The following is a 25,612-nucleotide window of genomic DNA, read 5'->3' on the forward strand; positions in this document are numbered from 1 at the left end:
GTTATAGCAGATCTCTGGAAGTGAGAAATCTGGAGTTTATCAAACAGTTGTAAAAGCTTTTTTCTTCTTCTTCTCTCTTTTTAGCTCTACCTACAGCTCATACTCAGGAATATTCAATCCCCCGAGAGGTGCTGTTAGATGCACCTGTCAAGGCTTGTATTAGTAGCTTCAACCAAACTATCATAGCAACGTTTTCACTTTAGTCCCTGAGATGAGGAGTAGTTTGATTATTCGGAGCATGTAGCCGCTGTAGAATGTGAACCTGTGCAGGTTTGTTAGATTGTTAGCAAACAGATTGTTGTTCAGTGTTGTCATCTTTATAAAAACAATGCTGAAGCTTCCTGCATCAGGATGCCAGAGAAGTTTTCCCATTGTAACAAAGTTTATGAATGTTCCTGAGATGATGATGATTCAACTGTGTGCACAAGTAGGTTATGAAAAGCAGTATGAGTGAGATGTTTATAATAAGCTGGATTTCTACAAAATAAGCATGTGTTCATTCTTTTCTACTGTTTCACAGTGTTGTGTTAATTTATTCAGTACAGAATATTTTGCTGAGTCAGATTAAATCATGTCACGGTTTGACACCCAGACCACTTGTGTAGCTGATGTTCCTCAGTTCTCAGCCTTGGTGTGTAAAATTGGAAAGTATTTAGTCCACATTGTTTCCATGCTCAGATTTGTGTCAGTGAAATCTGTTTTTCAGTAGCTGAGCCAAATCATCATCTTCCCTTCAGGAAACAAGCATTTCTGCCTAAAGAATGTCCTCTGTACCTGCGCAGGCCCAGCCAGCCGAGGCCGGAGGTCAAACGCCTGACCGCTGCAGCCCTTCAGCGTTATTTTGGCTACCATTTCACACTCGCATTGTATGCGGAGGAGGCCCGCGGAGAACATTCCACAACAGCAAAGAGTCGGGCGGCACGAACATCCTGAGGAAACAACATTCACTTCCTGACAAATTAAGCCAAGCCGATGGCTGCTTGGAGTGATAACTGGCTCACCACTGAGTGACTGAGGTAAAGCAACACCTTATTATCCGCTCCCGCCCACAGATTCAGATCTGTCCAGCACACACACAAACAGCGCCCTTTAAGCAGCCTGGTCACAAGTTTGCTAACGTCCAGTACAGTCAGCAGCTCAGAAGCCTCGGTGTTCCTCAGACAGGATGGGCCTCCTGCTGCTGCTCACCTCCACGCTCCTGGCCAGCTGTAAGGCTCCTCACCTTTCACCTTCTCTAAGCACTCTGCGCTGTTTCTGAGGAGATGGTTCATTTGACTCTAACCTGGTGATTTGTTTTCTTTTTTCACTCCAAGACTTCCAGTCAGGGAAAGTGGTGAACGCACAACAATGTAAGTACCATCTTAAATCAATCAGACATATTTCAACTAGGCATTTTATATCTCAGAGTTTCACCAGCTGGAGCAGACAGGAAATTTTATAAACAACGAAGATTTTCTGTCTATAATAGTGAGTTTATTGAGCTTTAAAACAGATATTTACCACCAGAAGACCCTGAAAGAGTCAAGAGGTACATGTTGTTAGTGGAAAGAGTTGCGGTTGTTATCAGGGTGCTCTGCTCACTGGTGTGTGATGTGGTGGAAAAGTTGTGGTGGGAAGTGTTGGGAACATGTTAGTGAACAGTGTCACACGCCTCCCTGTCCTCTGGAGCAAGAAGGTGATGGAAGGTGTGAGTCAGTGGATCTATAATGCCAGTCAGGCTGGGATTGTCAGGTCCAGGAAAGAAGGAAGAAGGATATGTTTATTTTCTATTTAAGAAAAAAGAAAAGGTTTTCTTTGATGGTTTCTTAATTAACCTTTTCACATTCTGTCTTTTGAGTTTTTTTATGGGAACTGCTAAAGAAGTCACAAGTTAAAACAATATTTAAAAAAGAATAACAAATATTGGTTTGTTTATTTATTTAGGCAGTTAACATAACTTTGACATAAAAACTGTCCAGCTATGTAGTTTATTATTAAAGCTCACTTATTTAATGCAGTCACACAACATTAATATATACACATCTAATATAACGTTATGTTATAAATATAACATTCCTTATTTATATACATTTTTGATACAAGAACTGAAATTAAATAAAGTTTTAGAGAAAAGTTACTCTAGTTGTGTGTCTCATCTTTCATCTCCTCTGACAGTTTTCTGCTGAAAAGTCTTTCAATTGTCAGATTTTTTTATTTAGTATATTTTCATATTTTCCACATATAAATGAGAAATCACACTGTACATAATCCATAATATACACACTAAATGGTCTGTGACATGTTACATGGATGTTGGTATGTAGGTGGGGAAAACCAAAAAGCCTGAAAATCTTACTGTTTTTAGTTTAACAATATTCTCAGCAAAATATACTTGAAATATTAAAAAAATATTCATTATGCAGAAATATGTCACTGAGACGTTGCATCAAAATAGTCCTGCACCCTCAGACACACAAAACCTGTTGGACCCATGAATGAGACATTTTACTAAACTCGTGTTGGATGGCACCAAAAACAAAACTCAGTTCTTGCTTCAGTTCTTGGATGTGAAGGACACCCAAGGTCCTGCATATACACTATAACAGTCTGCTGTTTCCAGCTCCAGATTTAATCCCAAGCTCTTCGAGGTCAATGCTCTTAAACTTTGCAACAGCCTTTCATTGTTTCATCTGCTAAATCTGTTGTTTTAAACGACTACAAAAATACTGTGATTATATATTACTTTTTTGTAGTAGTAAAACAATAACAGGATATTTCTACTCATAATTACATAACCTTTAATTAAATAGCTGTTTCATTGTTGCACCTCTACTTGTAATAAAGAATTTTTACATTTAACTGAATTAACAAACTAAAATATTTCTTAAATAAAAAAAAAACTGTTGAGGGGCTCTCAAAGTGAAAGAACCACAAGTACGAAGGTTCAGCCTAAATAATGTGTTTTTTATGTGAAATGTTAATGTGATAAATTGAGATTAATGCAGCGCAGTAAAACATGCGTTTCTCTCTGACATGAGTTCAAGCTGATTACATCTGTGTGTCCATCAGCCTGAACCTGCAGCGTCTCAGGCTCTGTTTGAGACCCAGAAGTAAATCTCAGCCCTGCATGTTTGATTTTTCCCATCATCACCTCTGCCAGCTCCTGCTGAAGGATGCTGGGCGTGGGCCAGATTCAGCACACTGTGAAATGATGCTCTGTCCCCTGGGTGACCTGTTTGTTTAACAAAGTGCTTTTCCTGCCTTCTCATGGTTTGTTTACTGCCCCACGGCGACCCAGTCTGAGTCCCAACAGCAGCCTGTTGTCTCTAACACTCGTCCATATGGTGATGTAGAGACAGGGCTTAATGTTGGTGTGCAGATGTTTTCTGTCTCTTGTTACACTGCAGAAAACATAAGTGCTGTCACTTTTTGAAGGGCTTTACTCTATGATTGCAAATTAGTCAGAATGCCAAAATATAAAATGTGCTTTAAAGGATTTGTGAGCAGTTTCCACTTGTGAGCCACTAGGAGATCATGAAAGCATTATTTCATGACCTAGTGAATGACACATGCAGTTTGGTAGCTGTAATTATTCCAGAGATAATATTAATCAAACAGAGGAAGGAAAACCATATTTGACAACTGCTAGCAGACCAACGGCATTTGCCAAAAGAAAGGAAAAGAGGGGTCTGTGATTATGTTGGTCCACTGATAACAAAATGTCTTAATGGGCTTTAGTCCAAGTGTAGATGAGCTATGGATACTGGTGTGGTGTAGTAGAAGTGAGGACTCGAGCCGCAGAGTTCTGAATAAGCTGCAGGTTTCTGATTTTTTATGTAGAACCTGTAAAAACACTCTTACAATAATCATGCCGTCTAAAGATGAAAGCATGGACTAGTTTTTTCATGTCCTGCTGAGACATCAGATCTTTTATCCTTGATATATTCTGACTTTGTGATTCCTTTAATGTGTTTCTAAAAGTTAAGATATGAATCCATCAATACACCCAGATTTCTGGCCTGGTTGGTGGTTTTTAGGTGTATAGACTGAAGCTCTGTGGTGACTCCAAAGACAATCACCACAGTTTTGTTTTTGTTTAACTGGAGAAAGTTTAGACACAACCAGTCATTAATCTCCTCAATGCATTTACCAAGAGCCTGTATGGGGCCTCGGCCTTCTGGTGACATTGTAATATATATCTGCGTGTCATGTTAGGGGCGGCATTGCTCAGTGGGTAGAGTGGTCATCTTGTAGCCCGAGGGTTGCCGGTTCGATCCTGGCCTGGAGAGCACAGGCATGTCGAGGTGTCCCTGAGCAAGACACCGAACCCCAAATTGCTCCTGATGGGTTGTAGTTAGTGCCTTGCTGCCTTGCATGGCAGCTTTCACCATCAGTGTGTGAGTGTGTGTATGAATAGGTGAATGTGATGTATGTAAAGCGCTTTGGGTATTGTTTCAGGTATAGTAAAGTTCAATATAAATACAGACCATTTACCATCTGTGTAGCTATGGTAACTAATTTTGTTATGAAGAGGGAGCATGTAGATGTTAAACAGAAGAGGCCCCAGGATGGAACCTTGGGGAACTCCACATGTAATTCTTGTCTGCTCAGATGTAAAGTTACCTATTGACACAAAGTACTTTCTATTCTCTAAATAAAATTTAAACCAGTGTAGTGCAGTGCCAGAGAGGCCACCCAGTTCTCCAGACGTTTGAGTTAAATATTGTGGTCAGTTGTATCAAATGCAGCACTGAGGTCCAGTAAGACTAAGACTGACATTTTTCCATCGTCTGTGTTCAAACATATGTCATTAATGACTTTGTTCAGAGCAGTCTTGGTGCTGTGGTGCCATCTAAAACCTGACTGGAAGACATTGTAGCAGTTGTTTTGTGTTAAAAGTCATTTAGCTGATGAAAAATGGCTTTTTGATGATCTTCGAAAAGGAAGATTTGAGATCGGCCTGTTGTTGCTCATTTGTGTCTTGTCTAGACTGTCCCTTTTTAGCAGAGGCTTGATTACAGCTGTTTTTAGAAGCTCTGGGAAGACGCCCGAAAATAAAGATAAGTTCACAATCTGTAACCGATCTGGCTCCAGAGTCTTTGAGACCTTTTGGAAAAAAACAGTGGGCAGGATGTCCAAACAGCAACAGCAGGAGCTCAGGTGACACAAGATGTCCACCAGATCTTTGCTGTTAATAGGATTAAAGCAGGAGTGCCCAGCTCTGGTCCTCAAGGGCCACAATCCAGCAGGTTTTTGATGTGTCCCTGCTCCAAAACCACCTGACTCAAATTGATGAGTCATTGTGCAAAACGTAATATGCTGTTGGATCTATTTAGTTTGAGTCAGGTGTGTTGAAGCAGGAAACAATGGAAAATCTGCAAGACAGCGGCCCTCGAGGACCGACCTTGGGCACCCCTGGATTAAAGTGTGTTCTGGGGTTTAAAATGGCTTTCGATGGACACAGTATGTCTCTTGAACACATACATAGCAGCTGCCTTATTTGTGCCACCATTTTTACTATGGTGTCTCTGAATGGACAAACAGACAAAACTGCAGTTCCTGCTTTGTTTTATAGAAGCTAGTGCACAGTTTGGGAGAAGACAATACACATGTACACAATGTTGGAGTGGTTATCTGTAGTGCAATCATCGCTGCTTCTGAAGCCACTGGATCCACTTACTGATGAAAACAGTGTCTGGAAGAATTTTGTCCACTCATGGCTACTGTCCATTCACAACTGTGTTAGGCATTTGAAGTAATTTCTGTGCTCATCTTTACCACTAGATATCAGTAATTCTTACACACTGTACCTTTAAGAGTTCTTCAGGTATAATTTTCCAGATTTTTTAATGGACGTTTCAAAACTCTTTTTTGTATGTTGCTGCCTTTTGTTCTATTCTCTGTCAAGATGATCCTGCACTGCTTCCCAGAGTCTAGACCTCATCCTTCCATCAGACCTGATGCTGCTGATTTTCAGTCTAGTTCATGCATGGAAAAAAAAAAAAAAAAAAAAAAACGCTGCTTTTTTTTAAATTTCTTTTACTTTTTATCCATTTAATATTTTTTCATGTATCCTACAAAAATATGCATTAAAATGTGTTATATTTATATGATATACTATTCTCATCTATACTAGAAAACAGCTTCACTGTTTTGGACACTACACATACAAGGTTTAATAATGGCTTCTTGACAGCCATCCTTCCATTTCTGACAAGGCTTAAGATGGAGTTTAATAAACTGAAGGTCCAGATGCATCTCCTAGGTCCTCCATTTGTCCAATTTCCACCAAATATTTTAAGCACATATTACCATGCTGAGATATGCCCAAACCTAAGCTATTAGCTCTCTGAGAATCATCTTGTTGCTATTTAAACATGGTCAGGCTTTGGTTTATTCAAAGTGTGTAAATATACCATTTACAATATATTTTTTGCTAAGTTGCCAGAGTTCAGATTCATTCCTTAGATAGGAGCTTTTTGTGCTTGAATGATTCATAAGTAGCTCATTAAACAAACAAAAAAATAATGATGATATTCCTCTGGAAAAGGTCAAGTATAAGATCTGAACTGGTAAGGAAAGAAAAGAAAAAGTAGCCAAAATAAAAACTTTCTAAGATCTGCAGGCTTGGAGGTGAAATATAAAGAAACTTTGCTGCTTTTAATATGTCTAATTATTTTGAAAAAAGGCATGAGTCTAAAGTGATTTTGAAATGACACATCTAATGTTTAACTTCTCAACACAGTTTTCACAATCGCATCTGTCACCCTGTCCATCGAGCCCCAAGCTGATGTACCTCGAAACACCAATGTGACCATAAGATGCAAGGCCAAGGTTTTCATCTTAGGGTCGGAGGCGCTGACTCGTAGGTATGTCATATACAAGGACAACAAAATAGTCAACTCCAAGAACACCAGCTCGTCGGAGGACTATCTGTATCACTTGCTGAATGCCAGAGTCTCCAACAATGGCAAGTACAAGTGCCAGATAAACATCGACGACCAACACATGACCAGTGAAACTGAAAAACTCACAGTGACAGGTGGGTTTGCCTCCGTTGTGGTTGCGTTTACCTTGAATTGACTCAAGCTTCAGTTTTTCACTCTTGTGCAGTTTGTCAAAATCAGCAGGAATGTTTTTAAATGACTGGACTTTGGTGGAGGAGTTTTTCTTTTACATGGTTTGGAATCTGTTAACAAATATTAATGTTAACAATATATTACTATAGTAATATTACTATAATATTACTATATGATGGCCATGCAAGCAGAAACCATCCATAGGATGATGTCAAGTTTGTTAGAAATCTGCCTCACATGTCTTTAATATTGGCTGGTTTCCAGGTCTGTCAAAGCCCGTTCTCCATCTCACCAAGTCTGCGTTCATTGAAGGGGAGGAGGTACTGGTCAGCTGTTCAGCACCTGAAGAGACTGGCTCGATTTTAGTCTACTTCTATGATAACTCCAAAGAAATCCTAGAGATGCAGATGAACTCCCACCCTGCAGAGGCCAAGATTTCCCTCATGGGTCCTGGCATCCACGAGATTCACTGTTCCTACACAGTCCACCTTATGCCAGACTCTGTCAAGTCTGAGGAAAGCAACAGGATCCCTGTTACAGTCAGAGGTATGTTGGAGTTTCTGATTTCACAACTTTTCCAAGCATTGGGTCTTCTTTAGGGCTCATTATTTTGCATCCACAGAGTTTTCCATCACCCCAGTTCTGGAGGTTTCCCCTAAGAACAATATCTATGAAGGAGATCCACTTACCATCACCTGCACCATCAGAAACTTTCTGCCGACCTCTCAAAGTATCAACCTCATCCTGAGTGAGGGCACCAGGATGCTCGACCATGGAGGCTCAAGCATCAACCATAACATGACTGCACCTGCATCAGTCACAAGCCTTACGTTTGAATGCATGCTGACTGTAAAGAATGTAAAGAAAGTTGACACAAAGACTGTGTCGGTGGCAGGTGAGTGACCTTTCTACATGGCAGCCTGCCTGTCTTGAGTACTGAATACTCTTGTCATCAACTGTATTCTTCTGAAAGGTGTTTCTGTGGAGAATCACTCCAAAAAAAATAATTTTGTTGTGTCTGACTCAACATGCAGCGAATATTAGCCCTCACACTGTTGATAAGAGAACTGGTGCAGATGATAACTTGGTTTGTTGTGAATCTTTCCACAGAGCTTTTCTCCAGGCCCACTCTCACCATGTCCCCTCCTGAAGTCTTTCGAAATGATCCCATGAAGTTAATCTGCAGAAGTGAGAAAGTTGCCACAGAGAAACTTGACAGGACAGAACTGACTTACACTCTTCATTCACTCGAAATGACTTTTCTTCCAAGAGACAGATTGAATACAGGAGTATTTTCTATCAAGGCTCCACTTAATGATTTTAACTGTACATGTGTAGCTCAAGCAAGGAACATCGAGAAATCTAGTAAAATCTTGGCTGTGCGTCCTAAAGGTAAGCTACTTTTAATTAGAAATGCACTTGTGTTTTCAGTGTGCACTCACCTGACTTACCTGAGGGTCATGTTGAAGCTTTACACCCACTTTAAACCTGTCAAATGAATCTGTGACCTAATACTAAGTAGAAAAAATATGAAAAACAGACAACACTGTCTATTGGAGGATTCAGCTCAGCTCCAAATCATTTACAACTGTGTTAGAAATTGACTTGAAGTGAATTTAATTTTACACGTTTTTCTGGAATAATATCAGGAATAACATAAAAAGCATAAGATTTTTAAAAAGTGGAACATTGTACAAGAATCCAATACAACTTTATTTGTAAGCACTTAAAAGACAGCCATCAAGGCCCAAAGTGCTGTACAAAGTTCCAAGATAAAATAAGACAAATAATAACATAAGAGTAGAAATCGACAGTAAAATAAATAGAAAAATGTAAAAAAAAAAAAAAGATGCCAAAGAAAAATTATGGGTTTTAAAAAGACAGTTAAAATCAGACAGAAGAGGCCTTACTGATGTGGAGTAGCAGGTTTTTCCACAATTTATGGGCAATAACAGCAAATGCTCGGTCCCCTTGGAGTCTCCTTGTAGTCTTAGGAACTCTATAGAGAGCAGCTGACCTGAAGGAGCAGGTGGGGTGCAAGGGTGAAGCAACTCTAAACGGTATGGTGCAGCAAGATCATTTAGCGATTTAAAAGCAAATAAAATCATTTCAATTTGAACCCTAACATTGGCAGCCAGTGAAATGTGGTTAAGATGTGCTTCATGTACCAGTTAGGAGCCGTGCAGCATCTGCAAACAAGCATTGGAGGCCAGCCTAGTGGTCACAGAGACATGGATTACTGTCTCAAAGTGCTGCGCAGAAAGAATTTACGTTGTTAATTCCCCAAAAGTTTATGTTTTTTTTTAGACTCATTATGGCTGGAGACTGTTTAAAAGTGTTTTCTTAAAACTTAGGCTTTTCTGGGAAACTTTAAAGTGCAGACTATAACTAAATTCCTGAATAGATTTGAATGTTTGTGAGTTCTAACACTTTTTAATCTATAAATTACACAATTACATTAATATGTCTTTTAAATGTTGATGATGTTGTGAATATTTGCAGCACCTAATGCTGAACAGGTGTAATTGATTAAACCAGTGCAACCTTTCAAATGTGAACATATTTGTAGATTGAAAGTTGCACCCTGTAAATCCTACATAGGCTTAATATACAGCCATTATATTGTGTTGATTTTATTTGTTAATGATGTAAAGTTATGTATGTATCTGCTAACTTTTGATTCCTCACACTGACAGTAATTTATTTTTCCTTCTCCTGATTTTAGTTCTTGTCTCGACTCCAACAATCTCTGTTGATGGACGGGTGATCTTGGGACAGCCCTTTCAGATCCGCTGTCAGTCGTTCAATGGCAGCGTACCCATTATCTACACATTGTATAAAGATCAAGAACAAATAGACAAAACCACCATCGAGGAGCCTGACGAGGGCGCTTTATTTACCGTCAGCATCAGCCGTACAGACGAGCTCAACGAGTACACCTGTAAGGCGAATAACAAGGGCAGAGACGTTCTCGTCAGTAAAGCCCTCAATGCTACTGTCATAGGTAAATATTCACATTTGAAGCAACACAAGCTTATTAATCTGGTTAACATGATTTTCTACCTACACTTTTTTGAAATTGTGGTATACAGATTACTTAAAAAAAATCTGTTTACATCATATTGAGAATTACATCGCCTTGTAAAAGTATCTCCCCATCACCACCACAGCCCTTTTGTTTTGCAGCAATCACAGATACCTCTTCAAATAAGTATCTTAAAGTTTGGTACAGTTAGCCACTAAGATTTTTATCCACTTCTCCAGAAATAAACTGCTCCCACTCCCTCAAGCTGCAAGAGTGATGTCCAGCAATCTTTAAGTCTGATTAATAATTAGAGTAATTCAGTTGTTTTTATTTCCGGTCCATCAAGCCCTGCATGTTTTAGATGTTTCTGCACTTTAACCCACTTGTTTGCAATAAATAGCTCATTACAGGCCTGCAAAGAACTTGATGAGGAGCTCCATAATCTGAATCAAGTGTACTGGAGCAGGAAAACATTTAAAATAGGCAGGGCAGTGGAAGTGCAGAACTGAGAAACACTGGACTAATCTATGAGTTTTGATTGAGGCATTCTGAAAGATTTAAATGATCCGTACTACACTGTTAAAACAACACTCCAGCAAAATTTGAAATAACTGAGTTGAGCCTTAATATGCTCACTAAAAATTAAATATGACATAGTCTTCCCACGTTATCATGAAGCTAACCTAGTGCTGCCATATAACTAGATTAGCACTACTACGTAGCTTCATGCTAATATAATTTTAAAAGCCTTATGTAACATTAGTAGTTGTACTTACACCGGAACAAAATCTCTTTTAGAAATATTTTTAAAGAATGATTAATTAGGAACACTCTTCAGACAGGTGTAGTGATTATCAGTAATCCATGTGTGTCTGGAAAAGCATCCAATCAGATTTCAGAGGTGGTAAGTGCCACCCTAGCACCCCCTCTAGCTTTGCCCTTGCCCAGTGGAGTGGGGTGAACACATTTGTACTCACTACTTATCACTTTTTAATCCAGACACTTTGTCACGGTGCGGTGGAGGTGATGACCCAGATGCAAGACTCTGTGGCAGACAGAATGCAGAAACTAATGTTTTAATCAAAAATCCAGAATCAAAGGAACCATCACCGACAGGGAAAAAAAAACGCAAGGATCAAGAAACCAGACAAGACAATGAACACCGTAAAAAACAAAGAACAAACAGATCATGGCACATCTTTTTATTTGTAATCCCCTTGTCTTAAATTTTACCTCAACAATTTAGGCTATTTTACTTACCTTCATTACATAAAGTCCAAACCAGAATGCCAGAATTCCAAACTATTTCAGTTAAATCATTTAAACAGGTTGAGATTGTTACATAAAACCAGTTCAGGCTTTGGCATGACTCTTTAATCTGCATAGGGAAAGCAGGAGTTTCTGAATGAGTATCTGATGCACTTAACTTATGAGTCAGAGCAGTTTAAGTACAACCAGTCTTTTCCAGAAAGTAAAACGGTAGTTTTAGTGCCTGAAAACGGTTGAGAGACTGGGCTAGAGATATGGTTATAACCAACAGCAGGCGAAGCAGAAAGTAAATGGCAAGTCAATAAAGGATTAATTTTACATTTAAAACTGATCCGTTAACGGACTCACTTATATAATTAAAAGGCCCAATGAAGTTTTGTTTGAGTGCCACAATAAAATCTGTTGATTAATCTAGCTTTAACTTCCATCCGCAGTGCCTCTGAGCCAGGTGATTCTGACCACGGTTCCTGACCTACAGGAGCTCTCTGAGGGGAGCAATCTCCACCTCCTTTGTACTGTTAAAGGCACACCACCCATCACCTTTAAATGGTACCGTGTTGGTAATTCACAGCCACTACATACCACCACCTCCAAGAAGAACTACAAGTACCATGAGGTCCCAGTGTTGACTAAACAAGACAGTGGCGAGTACTTCTGTGAAGCTTTCAACGCCGCCAACACCAGGGTCCAGAGCAAACCCATCAACATAGAAGGTGAGACGGGTTTAAGCTAAAAAATAAATCAGCTGATCTGAAGCCAAACAAAATGTGTGGAGTCTATCATTTTTTTAAAGGCCACCTATCCTAAAGATGTCTGAAACCATTTTTCCCTGTTTCTGCATTTTTACCTAAAAGAATAAAAATAGCCTTTCTTTCTTTCTTTCTTTCTTTCTTTCTTTCTTTCTTTCTTTCTTTCTTTCTTTCTTTCTTTCTTTCTTTCTTTCTTTCTTTCTTTCTTTCTTTCTTTCTTTCTTTCTTTCTTTCTTTCTTTCTTTCTTTCTTTCTTTCTTTCTTTCTTTCTTTCTTTCTTTCTTTCTTTCTTTCTTTCTTTCTTTCTTTCTTTCTTTCCCACACATGAAACATCTTGGGTTCATACTTTTAGCTAAGATTTTTTTAACATTATTCCACATTGTCCTGACTTTTGTCTGATTTAGGATTAAACATGAATAAACAAATAATTTAAAAAATGTGAAATTAAATAAAAATATTATATTCAGTCAGTTACTTAAGAAAAAATATGCATTTATGATTGATTACCTGTTGTGTTTGTTATTTCTTTCAATCGTATCTTTGCAGCCTTCTTTAGTCTTCCATGTTTGTTTGTTACTGACCTCCCTTTCTCTGTTTCTCTTTTTATAGTCCATATGGCGATGTGGAAGAAGGCGCTGATTGGGGGGACCGTTCTCCTGGTGGTGTCGGTACTGGTCTTGGTGGGGTGTGTGATGTACTTCAAATCCCGGAGAGGTAGAAAGACCTACAGTCCTCCACAAATTGAGCCCCTCTGATGTTTATGAATAAACGCCATCCTTCCTCCATCTGCTGCCCTTCCCTCTCTTCTCACTTCTTTTTTCTTATTGTAGGTCAAAGAGAAACATCTGCTGAATTGTCAGTGTGAGTCGGCTTGACTATTTGCTTCTTATGATCTTGTAGAAACTGGTTTACGGCGTGTCTGGTTTATCAGGTGGTTCAGGTTTAATAAGAGAGTTTGCGGTCAGTTATTTAGAGCCTTTAAGCGACTGCACAGGTTGTTTTGCATGTTTGTTTTGTAAAAATCACAATAACATAATTTCAATACCATAAATTAAAGATAATTTTCATGTGTTGTTATGTATAGGGACAGATTAAATCATATGGTGTCATTTAGAGGAAACTTTTATCCTAAGTGACGTAGACGAGAGGAACAAATCAAGGGTAGAATTGGGGTTCAGTATCTTTCCCACTACATTTCACATTAACATGTAGATCGAGGGGTTTTGGGATCTGGTAATGTTCTCATTGATAAACAACCACTTTACCCTCTGAGCTACAGTTGCTCCTTGTTACCAACACAACTTATCAAAAGCTCTAAGTACAGCAGTCAGTGTGTCTGAGCTACTGAATGACACTGGTTTTAGAACATGTTAGTTTGCATCTTTGCTAACACTTTGCAATAATAAACCTCTGGTCCAACTAAAACTGGGCTTTCATGTAAACATGTTCGTCTAAATCAAATATCTCAAAGTCAGATTAACAAATCCAGATAATGTGGTTGAAAGTTGAATTATTCCTGCATGTATACATTCAGTTAGACTCAAACTGACCAAGGCCTTTAGAGCATGATCCATACACTACTCACAAAAAGTTAGAGATATTCAGGTTTTTGTATGATGTCAGAATGTACTGAAACCCCACGATAGCCTTTACAGCTGAACTTAATTTTATTTTCTCTAAACATCTGAATGCACGTGTTCAGTGATTCAGTACTTAATGCACCTCATGTTGTTCTATAACAATATGATAAATAAAACAAACAAGATAAGTGTCTGAACCATAAATTCCACCCAAAACTTGAATATCCTGAACGTTTTTTGAGTGGTGTTCTGCTCACTATAACTTTGATTCAGAAATAAGAGAGGTACACAGAAGAAGCTGTTAAATACAAAAACTAAGCACAAGAGATATAATATCATATAATATATAAAAAAGTAAAGGTTTATGAAACACACAATATGTAGCATAATGAGTTGTATAGGGAGCGACTGGGACATGACTGGACCGTTACCGCCTGGTAAGCTGTTTAATAGTGTAGCTGGCTGAGTTAATGGTCAAATGGGAAAAAGCCCAATTATAACAAGCTAAACAAGGGGTATGTTAACCCTCATCATGGAGGAATCTCACATATGAATATCAATAAATCACGCTGGAACAAGGGAGGGGTCCAATCAGATAGTTAAGCTATAACCACCTCGTAACAGTTCATGTGCACATAAATCCCACAACCTAACCTAATCTAATACTCAACCTAACAAAACGAAGATGTGAAAAAGATGGTACATATCAAGATCATTCTAACTTTAAAGCTGCCCTGTGAAGAATTTGATGACTGAGCTGTGGAGTAGTGAAGTGATGCTTTGACGAGTGGATCATGATTCTGAGTTTTAAGGATACAGAAAGAATTGTTTGCATACACATAAACTTGAGGGAAATCAAACGGTAAGCAGAGAAAAAGCCTGCAATTCTCCAGCAAAATGGACGAACCAGACAGAAAGTTAGTCACCTCTGGTGTAAACAACAAGTAACTACAGAGATTTTAACATGCAAAACCACCTGTACGGGTCTATAGCGGCTTCAGTATCTAATTTAAACTTATTTAAGGTACTTTTTGTTTGGATGACTTCACTGCTTGAGCTGACTTTATTTTCACCATTTCTCAGAAAGCCTTCGAGCCCTAAATCAGATGACTCTTTAACAGTGACTCTAACCCACAACACAGAGGTTTATAACCCAACCACAGGTAGCTCGGTTTTTCTGTTTTTCCTGTGTGTCACTAACAGGCTTATTTATATACATCTTGTTGTAACACCAGTGTCTGTACTCAGTGATCCATAGTCTGAAATGCATGCAGAGGCCATTAGAAGTTTAACAGCACACGTATATTTATAACACTCCCTATACTAACTGTCCTGTTTATGTGCATGCATGGTGTGTGTATGTTTGATTACATTGTCTTTGTCTCTCTGACGTTTTATGTTTGCATGTAATGCCTGTCTATGCATGTGTTGCAGAAGCAGAATTAGGATGGTGTTAGAATACAGAAACTGCAGGAAGTGATCTTAAATCGTGGCTCACGGTACCGATTGTCAACTGCTGCAACCTGCTTAGAGCGGCCATTATCATCTTCTTCCAGACGCAGTGTCGTTCTATGATGGCAGGGAGGGGAGAGTGACCAATGGGACTCGAGCTAGCATGGCATCGCTACCTGCTGACATCAGCAACAGGAGCAGCTACAGTATCCCAGCAACAGTGTAGAAACAGCACTCAGTGGGAGGGACAGTCATTTTCACTGTTTTTGAAAAAAAAAAAAGAAACTCTGAAAGACTTCTGGAGACAAACACAAGAGACTGTTATCACGTTTAACGTGCTGAGTGCAGGATTTGGACACTTTCTTCACTGACATAAAAAAGGAGGGGCGTTTTGTTTGTTTGTTTGGTTTTTTTTATTTTCCAGGACCCACTGCTCCCTCTCCCCTCCGCTAGTCTAAGTGGCCTTTGATTTCATTATAAGATGCTGTCGTTGGCCTTTGTGCCATTGTTCACCATGTCTATGTCCCTTTCATTGTTTTACTGCTCTGTTTATCTAATGTGCATGTTTTAACTAGGCATGGAGACATTGATATGTATATACATTTGTTACTATCAGAGGAAATGTGTGTATATAATTTGGTTGATCCCTGAACTGACTGGAAGAGAGACTTATAGAATAAAAATGCAGACTTTATTTATGAATGTGTCAGTACCATTAATTTATTTTTTACATTTCAAATAATGCTGATTGCATGTAAAAAAACAAACAAAAAAACTGTATCATTATCAAATTGTTTTGCATTATTATTTATTATCATGCATGCTTTTCTGTGTTAGATGCTAATGGTGCACCCCTCCTATGTTCAGATCCAAGACAAGAATACCCACATAACATGAAGTCGATTCATTTCCTGAAAATTTAATGCGAAACAGAGACCTCCTAGAAAAGTTGAAACAATAGAGTCTCTAAGCGACTTCCTATGCTGGCATGCAGCATGCTGCCATGGGGGGAGGGGACGTGTTGATAAAAGTGGTATTGTAAAGGGTGGAACTTACTTTGTCTCTGGCCAGGCAAGTTTGAATGCATGCAGCAGGTGGAGGAAATTTATCGCATAAACTTTGGTTAAGCTGTGTGAGATTATATTACCAAATGGGAAGTTGTTTTAGCCAGAATTTACTGTGCAGCTGTCACTGAATTAACAGCCTATTGTGGACAAGGGAGTAGAGGATTTCTGTTTGCTTCAGATGAGGAATTAAAATCGTCTCTATTACCACTGGGCAGAGATGATGGAACATTTTACTAATCTGTAAAGTACTGCCATATAAATATAAGTGGTTTCTGGGGTTCACACCAATCATTTGTAATGATTTGCTTAAAAACAAAAATTGCTAATGTCATGTAAGTCCTTATTATTTTTGGAGATGTGCGATTTCTCTTTTCCCACCCTCCCCCAATTTCCATTTCTTTATTTCCAGATAAGTTAGTTAAATCTCTAATTTCTGATTCTATTCAACCCTTTTTAAACACAAGTGCAAAGTTAGTTTGTATCTTTGTTGACCGAATTGATTGTATTTAGAAAATCTAAATATTTTAAATCTGATGCAGCAGCACACTCAAAGAAGTCAGAGCAGAGGCATAGAAAGACAAAAAAATATTCCTATCAGCCAACTAATTGGTGACAGGTGAGGGTGCCAGTATTTGATATAAAAGTAACATTTTTAAAGACATAGTCTTTTCAGGGCAAGGATGTGGCTCACTACTTTGTGCCAAATTCAGAAATTTAAGTTATCCCCTTTTTCCAAATGGTAAATTGCAAATAACTTTGATCTTTCAAAATAGTAAATGGTCTTGTACTTATATAGCGCTTTTCCAGTCAGCTGGACCACTTGAAGCGCTTTATACTACATGTCACATCCACACACACTCAGGAGGCAATGTAGGGTTCAGTGTGTATTGCCCAAGGACACTTCAGCATGTAGTCAGGGAAGCCAGGAATCGATCCTTCAACCTTCCGGTTGGAAGGCTACTGCTCTTCCTCCTGAGATACAGCAGCCTGTCTACAGAGCAGAATATTATGAAAAGATTCAGGGAATCTGTGGAAATCTCAAGGCTGTGCAAAGGCCAAGGATGGACATGAGGAGTCCACTGCTGCCTTCAGAAATGTAACTTGAAACTGTTTTACACAATGAAGAAGCATAATATCAACTCTGTGCAGACAACATAGAACTCATCGTAGATGGACAGAATGTCAGGGGACACATGTTCTGGGATTAAATAAGTACATGTTTCAGCTGCTTTTGAGAAAAATTGACACCTGCTTCTTTATGTCAAAGATTAAAAAAAAAAAAAAAAGAGCATCAAACATGCTGCACATGGCATCATCTAATGATATGTATGAGCATCGATGTCCATGGCATGGATAACTTTGTATGGGTAAAGGTACCGCTGATGCAGAGGTGGATGTTGAAATTTTGGAGACATGACCATCAAGGTGACGACTTTTCCCCGGAGGTCCATGGTTGTTTCAGCAAAATGATCCTATGGCTTCCAACAACGTGGCTTCATACACAGTGTGTATGCTGCCTGCATCAGTCTCCTACTGAAAACAAATGCAGCATCAAGAAAAACAAAATCAGACAACAACCAAGAACTGTTGAGCAGCTAAAATCTTACATTCAGCTCAAATGGACAGAAATTTTAATAAAATAAAATCCTACAAATATGAGTATGCATATTTCTCAAACCTTTAATTATCATTAAATCAAAGCTGATGGAAAACAACAGTTAACAAGATTATTCATTTTTTTTAGTGTTGCTGCATTAAAAATCCAGATCTGTTTATAATGTGTAAATAAAATTAAAGTGGTCAACATTGTAAATAATATTTGTTTACTTGTCTTTGATCAAATTAAAGCTTTTTTCCCCTTTAATCAAAAAAAAATTAATTAGGGTTGTAGGAATTTGTTGCTAGATTTACATTAAAGTGTGTCACCTTGATTATGGAATTTTCCATAATTCAAAGGCTTAAATTTTAGTCTGCAGCAGCTTCATGAACTGATGTTTTTCTTTTTGTGTTTTGCAGTGAGGGTTGACGGGACCTCCATCAGTGTGTGGAGCGAACGGAAACCAGAAGCAGGTATGTTGGGTTTAAAACACCGATATCAGGATGTCTGTCTACATACCTTTCTTTTCTCTGATAAAATAATCATCGGGGTATTGCAAAATGTTGAGCTCACAACAGATTTTGTCTGTGTTTTTGTGTGTGTGATCATTTCTTTGCTACTCAGAATGGACAGATGTGACCAAATGATCCTCTTCTACGTTTTCCTTGGTTTTCAGACTCGCTGTTTTTTGCCCAAATACTTGGTTGTTTATAAAGTAATAAAAATATATTTAAAAATTATGCATCTCTGATAAGTTCTGAGAAGTTCGTATTGGAATGATTAGAGAATCTGGACAAAATTAATACATTATTTGATAAATTTACTCAACAATGTCTCACCACTTACTGCATCATCTCCCATAACAAATTTTAAAAAAGTAATATAAAATAATAAAATGCTTGGTCTTAATGATTTCCCTAAAATGTAAGTCTGATAATACTTTATTTTCTTGTAACTTATCATGGGGGGGCCCTTTGTGGTCATGTAAATAACCTGATAAACAGCATGGAGCTCGTTGGCTGATGTTGTCTCCATGGGAACCATGAAAGTCACCAAAACATGTTGAAATGTTCCACATTAAGATAAATTGTCTTTTTCTAAACTGAACAAAAGTTTATTTCTTTGACAAATTATTTGCATGCATGAAAAATTCATTAGAAAATGATTTTTTTAAACTGGACGTACAACACAGTCTCAGAAAATTGTGAAACTGTCACAAAATGTGATCTGCTGGTTTTCATCTCTGTATAAATGTATAAAAATTCCCACTGAGAATTTTTTAGATTAAGAAAACTTTAAAAAAGAAAAAAAACTCCATTTGAACCACAGGCAGTGAGGCTAAAATTGGACTTGACATTTTGATTGAATGTCCGCATTTACCCCAGATTTCTCTGGAACTGATAGAAATAAAACTGGACCTGCTGGGAACTGAAATCAAGACCCTTCTCATGACTTAATGAGCTAAGTAGCCATAGGCTTGTTTTTTCCATCTGGTTTCTCTGACTGTTTTGTTAGGTTTGGGTATTAAAACAAGTTGGTAAATCTGTAAACTTGATTAGTCTATAAACAGAGCCTCTTTAAAATTTTGCATATTGCAGATTTTACTCAGCAGTCCATGTTAGAGGTCATGATAGAAATACACAGCCTTCTTCCATCAGTGTGTAAATGCACTTGTTTTATCCTATTTTGTGTTTTACTATGACCCTCCGGTTGGGATGCATGTGTCTCTCATCATTGATGGATCATTCTAAGTGCATTATTTGCAGTGTTTGTTCAATCTTCCTCTCTAACTCATCTTTTGGACCAGAACTCCTTCAACAAGATTTAGTTCAAACAAAATTTCCATTTTCAGTGTGTTAATTTTGCTTTAATAATTTAGTATCATCATATCAGTTAAAACATCTAAGTAACAATATTGTGATAATATTTTCAGTAGAGAAAAATCAAGTTTTCATCACATGCTGTAACTGTTATAAATAACATTGTTTTCATTGCTACACTGAGTTTATTAAACTGAGATTGTAATTCTAAATGGAAACCAAAATGACTTCCACAGTGGGGAGGTGAATGAAGAGAATATACGCAGATAACATGAATAAAGGAGGAAGAGCTTTGGATATTACAGATAAACAATGTATAAACATGCTAAATGTGGAGATGTTTTTCATTTAGGTATTAAGTTTTGTTTTTTGTTGTTTTTTTTAACCATACTGCAAATAATACATGGTTTTGTTCCAAGGATTCAAGCCCAAATAAAGCTATAGGTATATTTCAATAAATAATTTGAAGGAAAGCCCACTGTTTAGTGTATTAAAAACATTTTTATAATGCAGACGATGATGATGAGAACAGCTCTCTGTCCAACGAGCCGGATGTGGAGTACACCGAGGTGGTGCATCCCCGCTCTGCAGATCCTGCCAGAGGTAACCCCCCACAGATGAAACAGTGATCTAAAAAGTAATAATCTGTTCTACATCCTGTTATTTTTATAGTATTATTTGGTCAGTTTTTGTAACCATTCTTCTCGTTGTCCCTTTCTGTTCCAAGCCTCTTCATTTAAAACATTTTTCACTGCTTCAGCCACATTCTTTTAAATTTGATAAGACAAGTCAGCGCTTCCTGGGAGGGGCCTAATTACCCTAAATTAGTCCATCTGCAGGTTGATGTAACTGCAGGAATGACTGCTGGGATTTCCGGCAAAGTTGCAGACTTTATAAACAGGAAGGGTTGAGCTGGATGGTTTTGATACTGGCTCCTTTGTCTTCATGGGTTTGCAGTTAAAGTCCCATCGGGCTGAAGATGGCAGTTAGTGTGACAAAAACGACTTATTTTAGGGGTTTTGTTGATGATACATCAGACAGTATCTACTGAAGTTTCTCTTTTGATGTTCAATGTGTTTGTTGCCTTTTACATCAACAGTTCCTCTGAAAAAAGGCACAGACACAGTTTACAGCGAGCTCCAAAACTCTTCTCATGGTGAGTGTAACACCTTCGAAGACGCACTGATGAATATTCTTACACTGAAAATAGATAAAGCAGTTTTGTTTAATTCCTAAAGTGTCTCATAGTAGTGGCACATCTCCTGGAAATTCACCCAATTTGGCAAATTATTTTCTATGCAGAACATTTCAGATTTTGTTTAGCTACTTGTTTCGGTTTTCTGACCCACAGTTTAGATTTCAGCCTGAGTTTCACTCATCAGAAGCCACAACCACCAGGAAAGAGCTGAACAGCTTGGGCCACTAATTTTCCCTGATAAATGTAGAACAGTTCAACGCTGGACAGGGTGGTCAGAAACAATGCAGAATGGATGTTCAAACCTGTTTAAAGTATGAATAGGAAACTGTTATATGACATATAATAGTCATAGTTGTAGCAGGTTAAGAAATGCAACTTTAAATGTCTTTCTGATGACATAGAGCCACTTCAGATCTTACTGAAATATCATTTCTAAGACCTAATCATGTAAGCTTGCTTTACCAGCGTACAACTGTGGGCTTATCCTGCTGCTGCTGTCTGGAACTTCCTGTTATTGCAGCAGCAGCCAGACACTGGATGTCTTTATCAAGCAGTCCATCAGAGTCTAAAGGTTTCCTGTTTAACAGTGACTCAAGATGAGCAAATCTTCTCCAAGAATGACAGGGAATAGTGTAAATATTGATTCAAATGGCAGAGACAGGACTTATTGGCTACAACAAAGGCTGCTGTAGAGTAGGCATGAGTGAGTCAGCAAGGTCAACCACATCATCACATCTACCAAATGACTCATGTACAGCTCAGAGATCAATGAGTGAGCAGGTTACACACTCAGCTAATATGAGTGATGCTTCTTCCTGCAGGTGCTGCTGACCATCACGACTACGTGAGTAATTACCTGCTATCTATCTATCTATCTATCTATCTATCTATCTATCTATCTATCTATCTATCTATCTATCTATCTATCTATCTATCTATCTATCTATCTATCTATCTATCTATCTATCTATCTATCTATCTATCTATCTATCTATCTATCTATCTATCTATCTATCTATGAAAAGATGCTGCAAGTTTTCAACTAGGTAGAATCAGAAATACTTTATCTATTCCACAGGGATTTTTTTTCTTTAAATGCTCAGTACTGCAGGCTTTACACAGAGTACCTGTGCTCCAACATATTTAGTTACTGGTCTGTGTGGTGGAAGTTATAAAGACTTAATAAGACTGAAATGCATCAATTCTTCCTCTTCTGGAAAAGTTTATCTGGTGACATCTTAACACTTTTCACTGTTCTGTTCTCTTTGTGTAAAATGTTTAGAATATTCACGAAACAGCACATTATGCAACATAAGAAATTACACATTTAAAACAAGCTAACATTTTTCTTGCAGGTTATTTCAGCCAGAAAGTGAAACAGCAATCTCAGCTTGTAACTCATGTAATGCATGTCCCTCCTGGTCATTGACCCTCTGCAGGCCAGTCATCCAGAGCAACAGGGAAACATATGTCAAAGTTTCCAGACATGAACAAAGGCATTTGGGCTGGTGCTTCCTTTCCCTACCAGTCACTCAGATCAGCAATGCTGTCCAATCAAAATACCTCCAAGACCATCTTGGCCAACACATTGTCTCCCAGTGAGCCCTAATCAGAGTCACTGGTGACCAAATTCTTTGTCCATACATGGTGTTCAAGGCAGCTAAACAGAGGAATCTGAAAAAATGAACTAAGGATGTGACATTATCATCTAAAAATGTCTGATTCTTTCATCAGTGCATTCTCTTGATGACAAAATGTGTGAGCTTTGTTCATATAAACTTAAAAAACATACAAATGTGGATTAGCGGTTAGTCCAGTAGAGATGAAAAACACATCTTCAAATCCAATTTTGAGACATGGAAAGCTAATTTTTACAACAGGCAGTAAGAATCAGGTCCAGATCTGGTGTTTATCCTGCTGTGTTTGATGATCAGAGATGCCTCACGTCTGTGTTTGATGGCTGTGCTTTGTGTGTCCGCAGGGTTCAATAGAGTATGCTGCCCTCAACACTGAACAAGCTGAGGTCCGTCAGTACCATCCAGAGGTCCCCGACTACCCGGACCTGCCGGTGCCGGTGGATTAATGAAGAGTTCCCCCTCCTCTTCCACCGCGTACTGCTCATTGTCATTTCCACCAAATACTTTACTAGTTTAGTTTAGTTTAATTTAGTTTAGTTTAGTTTAGTTTAGTTTGCTGGTTTTTATCAGGCAATTAATGCAGAATTGTTGTACATTTTGTTTAACATTAATAAAGTCCCACCATGGACTTTATTTTTACTTTATCTGGACTGTTCATGATTTGCAGGTGATATGGTAGCTTCAAATAAATTTGATTCACACATTATAAGATGGAAGTTTCCCTCATCAGTAACTACAGCTACATAAACACTCAGCTTTCTTGGTAAAATAAAGAAGATTAAAGAGAATAAAGAATAATTGGATGAACCATTATATCCTACGTTTGTTGCTGAGTTGAGGTGTACTCAACTGATTGCCTTTTAAGTGCATATGTTTCCACAAGCATGGCCAGTCTTCAGTCCAGGGCTGCATACCTCCACCAGGGCTGAATTAAAGGCAAGGCAGTTTATTTGTATAGCAAATTTAATTTACAGGACCATTCAAATTGCTTTGCATAAAACAAAAGCATTACAGATATTTAGAAATAGTAAAAGGCATCAACACATCATCACAATAAAATAATAAATTACATTAAAATGATTAAAAGCAAGATAAGTTAAAAAAGTTAACATGCAGATTTCTTGCATAGACGCATGAGAAAAGAAATTTTTTTAACCTTTTTAAAGGAAAAAGAAGAAAAAAAAAAGAAATCTTGGTTACAGATCTAAATGTAGATTAATCAGAAGTTAATCCCGTCCATGTTGGGACATGCTTGACCAAATTTTAGTATATATTTGTAGACCTTTTCATGAGTCAACTGACTCAATGATTCCCAGCCTAGAGTTCCTGGACCCCCAAGGGGGTCCCCCAAAGAGCACAGGAGGTCCCAGAGGCTTTGACTGACAGCCAGCATAAAATAAATTAAGGCCATTTCCATGCAGACAAGATGAGGTGTATTAGCTTAAGTTTTTTGTCATATAGGTGTTTCATTCACATGGAACCAGTGTTTATGGAGCCTGAAAACACTTTGCACCATTTCACAGACATGTCTGAGAAATGCCACAGAGCAGATTATTTTAAACAGGAAAAAAAAGTAAGGATTTCATCAAAGGAAAGGAATCAGCCAGGATGCATCATTTATGGTGAGAAGCAGCTAAAAAGCATAAAACTAAGCATGGTTTCAACACGCAGTGGGCAGGGGGTCCACAGCTTTTTGGTAGTTGCATGAAGGGGGTCCTCAGGGAAAATAGGTCGGGAAACTCTGGTCTAACTAATAACTAATAACAAGACACAATGAAAACCTCATGTCTAGCTGAAAGTAAAGTTGTTTTTTTCTTTCAGAAAAAATCTAATTTCTAATTCAAAATATTAGAATATTTGACATCAGCTACTTTCTGTGAAACAACACTTCAAATCCCAACGGAGTTGAAAAGAAAGAGAAGAGGATGCAGGGCAGGAGCGAGGCAGAGAGAAAAACGGTGGCGATTCAAACCGTTTCTTCCAACGGTTGTTATGGGAAACGTGAGATCGCTAGTTAACAAAATTGATGAACTTCAGGTGCTAACCAGGTCTCTTAAAGAATACAGAGAGTGCAGTATTATGTGCTTCACCGAGACATGGCTGCATGAACACATCCCAGACTGTAATGCGTCTGTACACGGCTTCAGGACGGTCCGTGCAGACCGCAATAAACAACTCAGCGGGAAGCTGAAGGGAGGTGGAATTGCGGTGCTGGTAAACCAGCGCTGGTGTCATCCTGAACATGTCACTGTTAAAGAGAAAATCTGCAATAGAGACATTGAACTGCTAGCTGTGAGTCTCCGCCCGTATTATTTACCCAGAGAGTTCACATGCGTTATTCTGGTAGCGGTATATATAGTACCTGGTACCGCTCCAGACGCAGCCTGTGATGTCATTAACTCTGTAGTGGCCAGGCTTCAAACACAACATCCAAACGCATTTGTGGCGATCTCTGGAGATTTTAACAACATCTCCCTCTCTGCAACTCTACCAACTTTCCAACAGTTTGTCAGCTGCTCCACCAGAGAAAACAAAACGTTGGACTTATTTTATGCAAATATTAAAAATGCATACAGCTCCTTTGCCCTGCCACCTTTAGGAAGATCAGACCATAACCTAGTTCTTCTCTCCTCCTCCTACAAGCCCATCGTTCAGCAACAACCAGTCATTAGAAAGGCTATTAGAACCTGGTCTAATGAAGCTGAAGATGCTCTGAGAGGATGCTTCGAGGCTACAGACTGGAACGTCCTATGTGAACCTCATGGAGATGACATCAATGCCTTGACTGAGTGTGTGACAGATTATATTAACTTCTGTGTGGACAGCACCGTTCCAACAAGAACAGTGAGGTGCTTCCCCAATAACAAACCCTGGATCACCAGTGACCTGAAAAAGCTGCTGAACATCAAAAAGAAAGCTTTTAGGGATGGAGACAGGGAGTTATTGAAGTCCACACAAAAACAACTTAAAACACAAATGAAGAAGTGCAAGGAGGACTACAGGAAGAAGTTGGAAAGTAAGCTTCAGAAAAACAATGTGAGGGATGTGTGGTCAGGAATGAAGAAGATCACTGGCTTCGGGATAAAGGAGGATCAGACCGATGGAGGTCTGGACAGAGCGAATGAACTGAACATGTTCTTCAATAGGTTTAGCTCACCTC

The 25,612-nt window shown here is 38.5% G+C and overlaps 1 protein-coding gene across 8 annotated transcripts; it reads left to right on the plus strand.

Annotated features, from left to right (window-relative positions):
* The first annotated feature begins 836 nt into the window (after positions 1 to 836).
* Positions 837 to 23,255, plus strand: pecam1b (platelet and endothelial cell adhesion molecule 1b). 8 transcript variants are annotated; one of them, XM_041983717.1, is made up of 14 exons: positions 837 to 1,208; positions 1,314 to 1,349; positions 6,725 to 7,021; positions 7,323 to 7,604; positions 7,681 to 7,953; positions 8,169 to 8,450; positions 9,784 to 10,062; positions 11,787 to 12,065; positions 12,711 to 12,815; positions 18,217 to 18,270; positions 20,131 to 20,220; positions 20,717 to 20,773; positions 21,637 to 21,659; positions 22,797 to 23,255. In XM_041983717.1, the coding sequence occupies exons 1-14, from the start codon at positions 1,166 to 1,168 to the stop codon at positions 22,896 to 22,898; spliced, it is 2,202 nt and encodes a 733-aa protein (XP_041839651.1). In that variant the 5' UTR covers positions 837 to 1,165; the 3' UTR covers positions 22,899 to 23,255. The 8 variants fall into 8 exon arrangements, with proteins under 8 accessions (XP_041839651.1, XP_041839653.1, XP_041839654.1 ...); XM_041983719.1 differs by lacking the exons at positions 21,637 to 21,659; positions 22,797 to 23,255 and having other exon boundaries at positions 839 to 1,208; positions 20,131 to 20,254; XM_041983720.1 differs by lacking the exons at positions 18,217 to 18,270; positions 20,131 to 20,220; positions 20,717 to 20,773; positions 21,637 to 21,659; positions 22,797 to 23,255 and adding exons at positions 12,932 to 12,962; positions 14,765 to 14,844; positions 15,116 to 15,461 and having other exon boundaries at positions 842 to 1,208.
* Positions 23,256 to 25,612: the final 2,357 nt, after the last annotated feature.

This window comes from Melanotaenia boesemani, chromosome 4 (assembly GCF_017639745.1).
Source record: "Melanotaenia boesemani isolate fMelBoe1 chromosome 4, fMelBoe1.pri, whole genome shotgun sequence".
Lineage (NCBI taxonomy): Eukaryota > Metazoa > Chordata > Actinopteri > Atheriniformes > Melanotaeniidae > Melanotaenia > Melanotaenia boesemani.

What these genes read in the sequence shown, in the direction of transcription:
- pecam1b (XM_041983717.1), top strand. Translation starts at nt 1,166, where the DNA reads ATGGGCCTCCTGCTGCTGCTCACCTCCACGCTCCTGGCCAGCT. An exon ending in AGTGGTGAACGCACAACAAT is followed by an intron (nt 1,350 to 6,724) that starts GTAAGTACCATC and finishes TTCTCAACACAG; the next exon opens with TTTTCACAATCGCATCTGTC. An exon ending in TGAAAAACTCACAGTGACAG is followed by an intron (nt 7,022 to 7,322) that starts GTGGGTTTGCCT and finishes GCTGGTTTCCAG; the next exon opens with GTCTGTCAAAGCCCGTTCTC.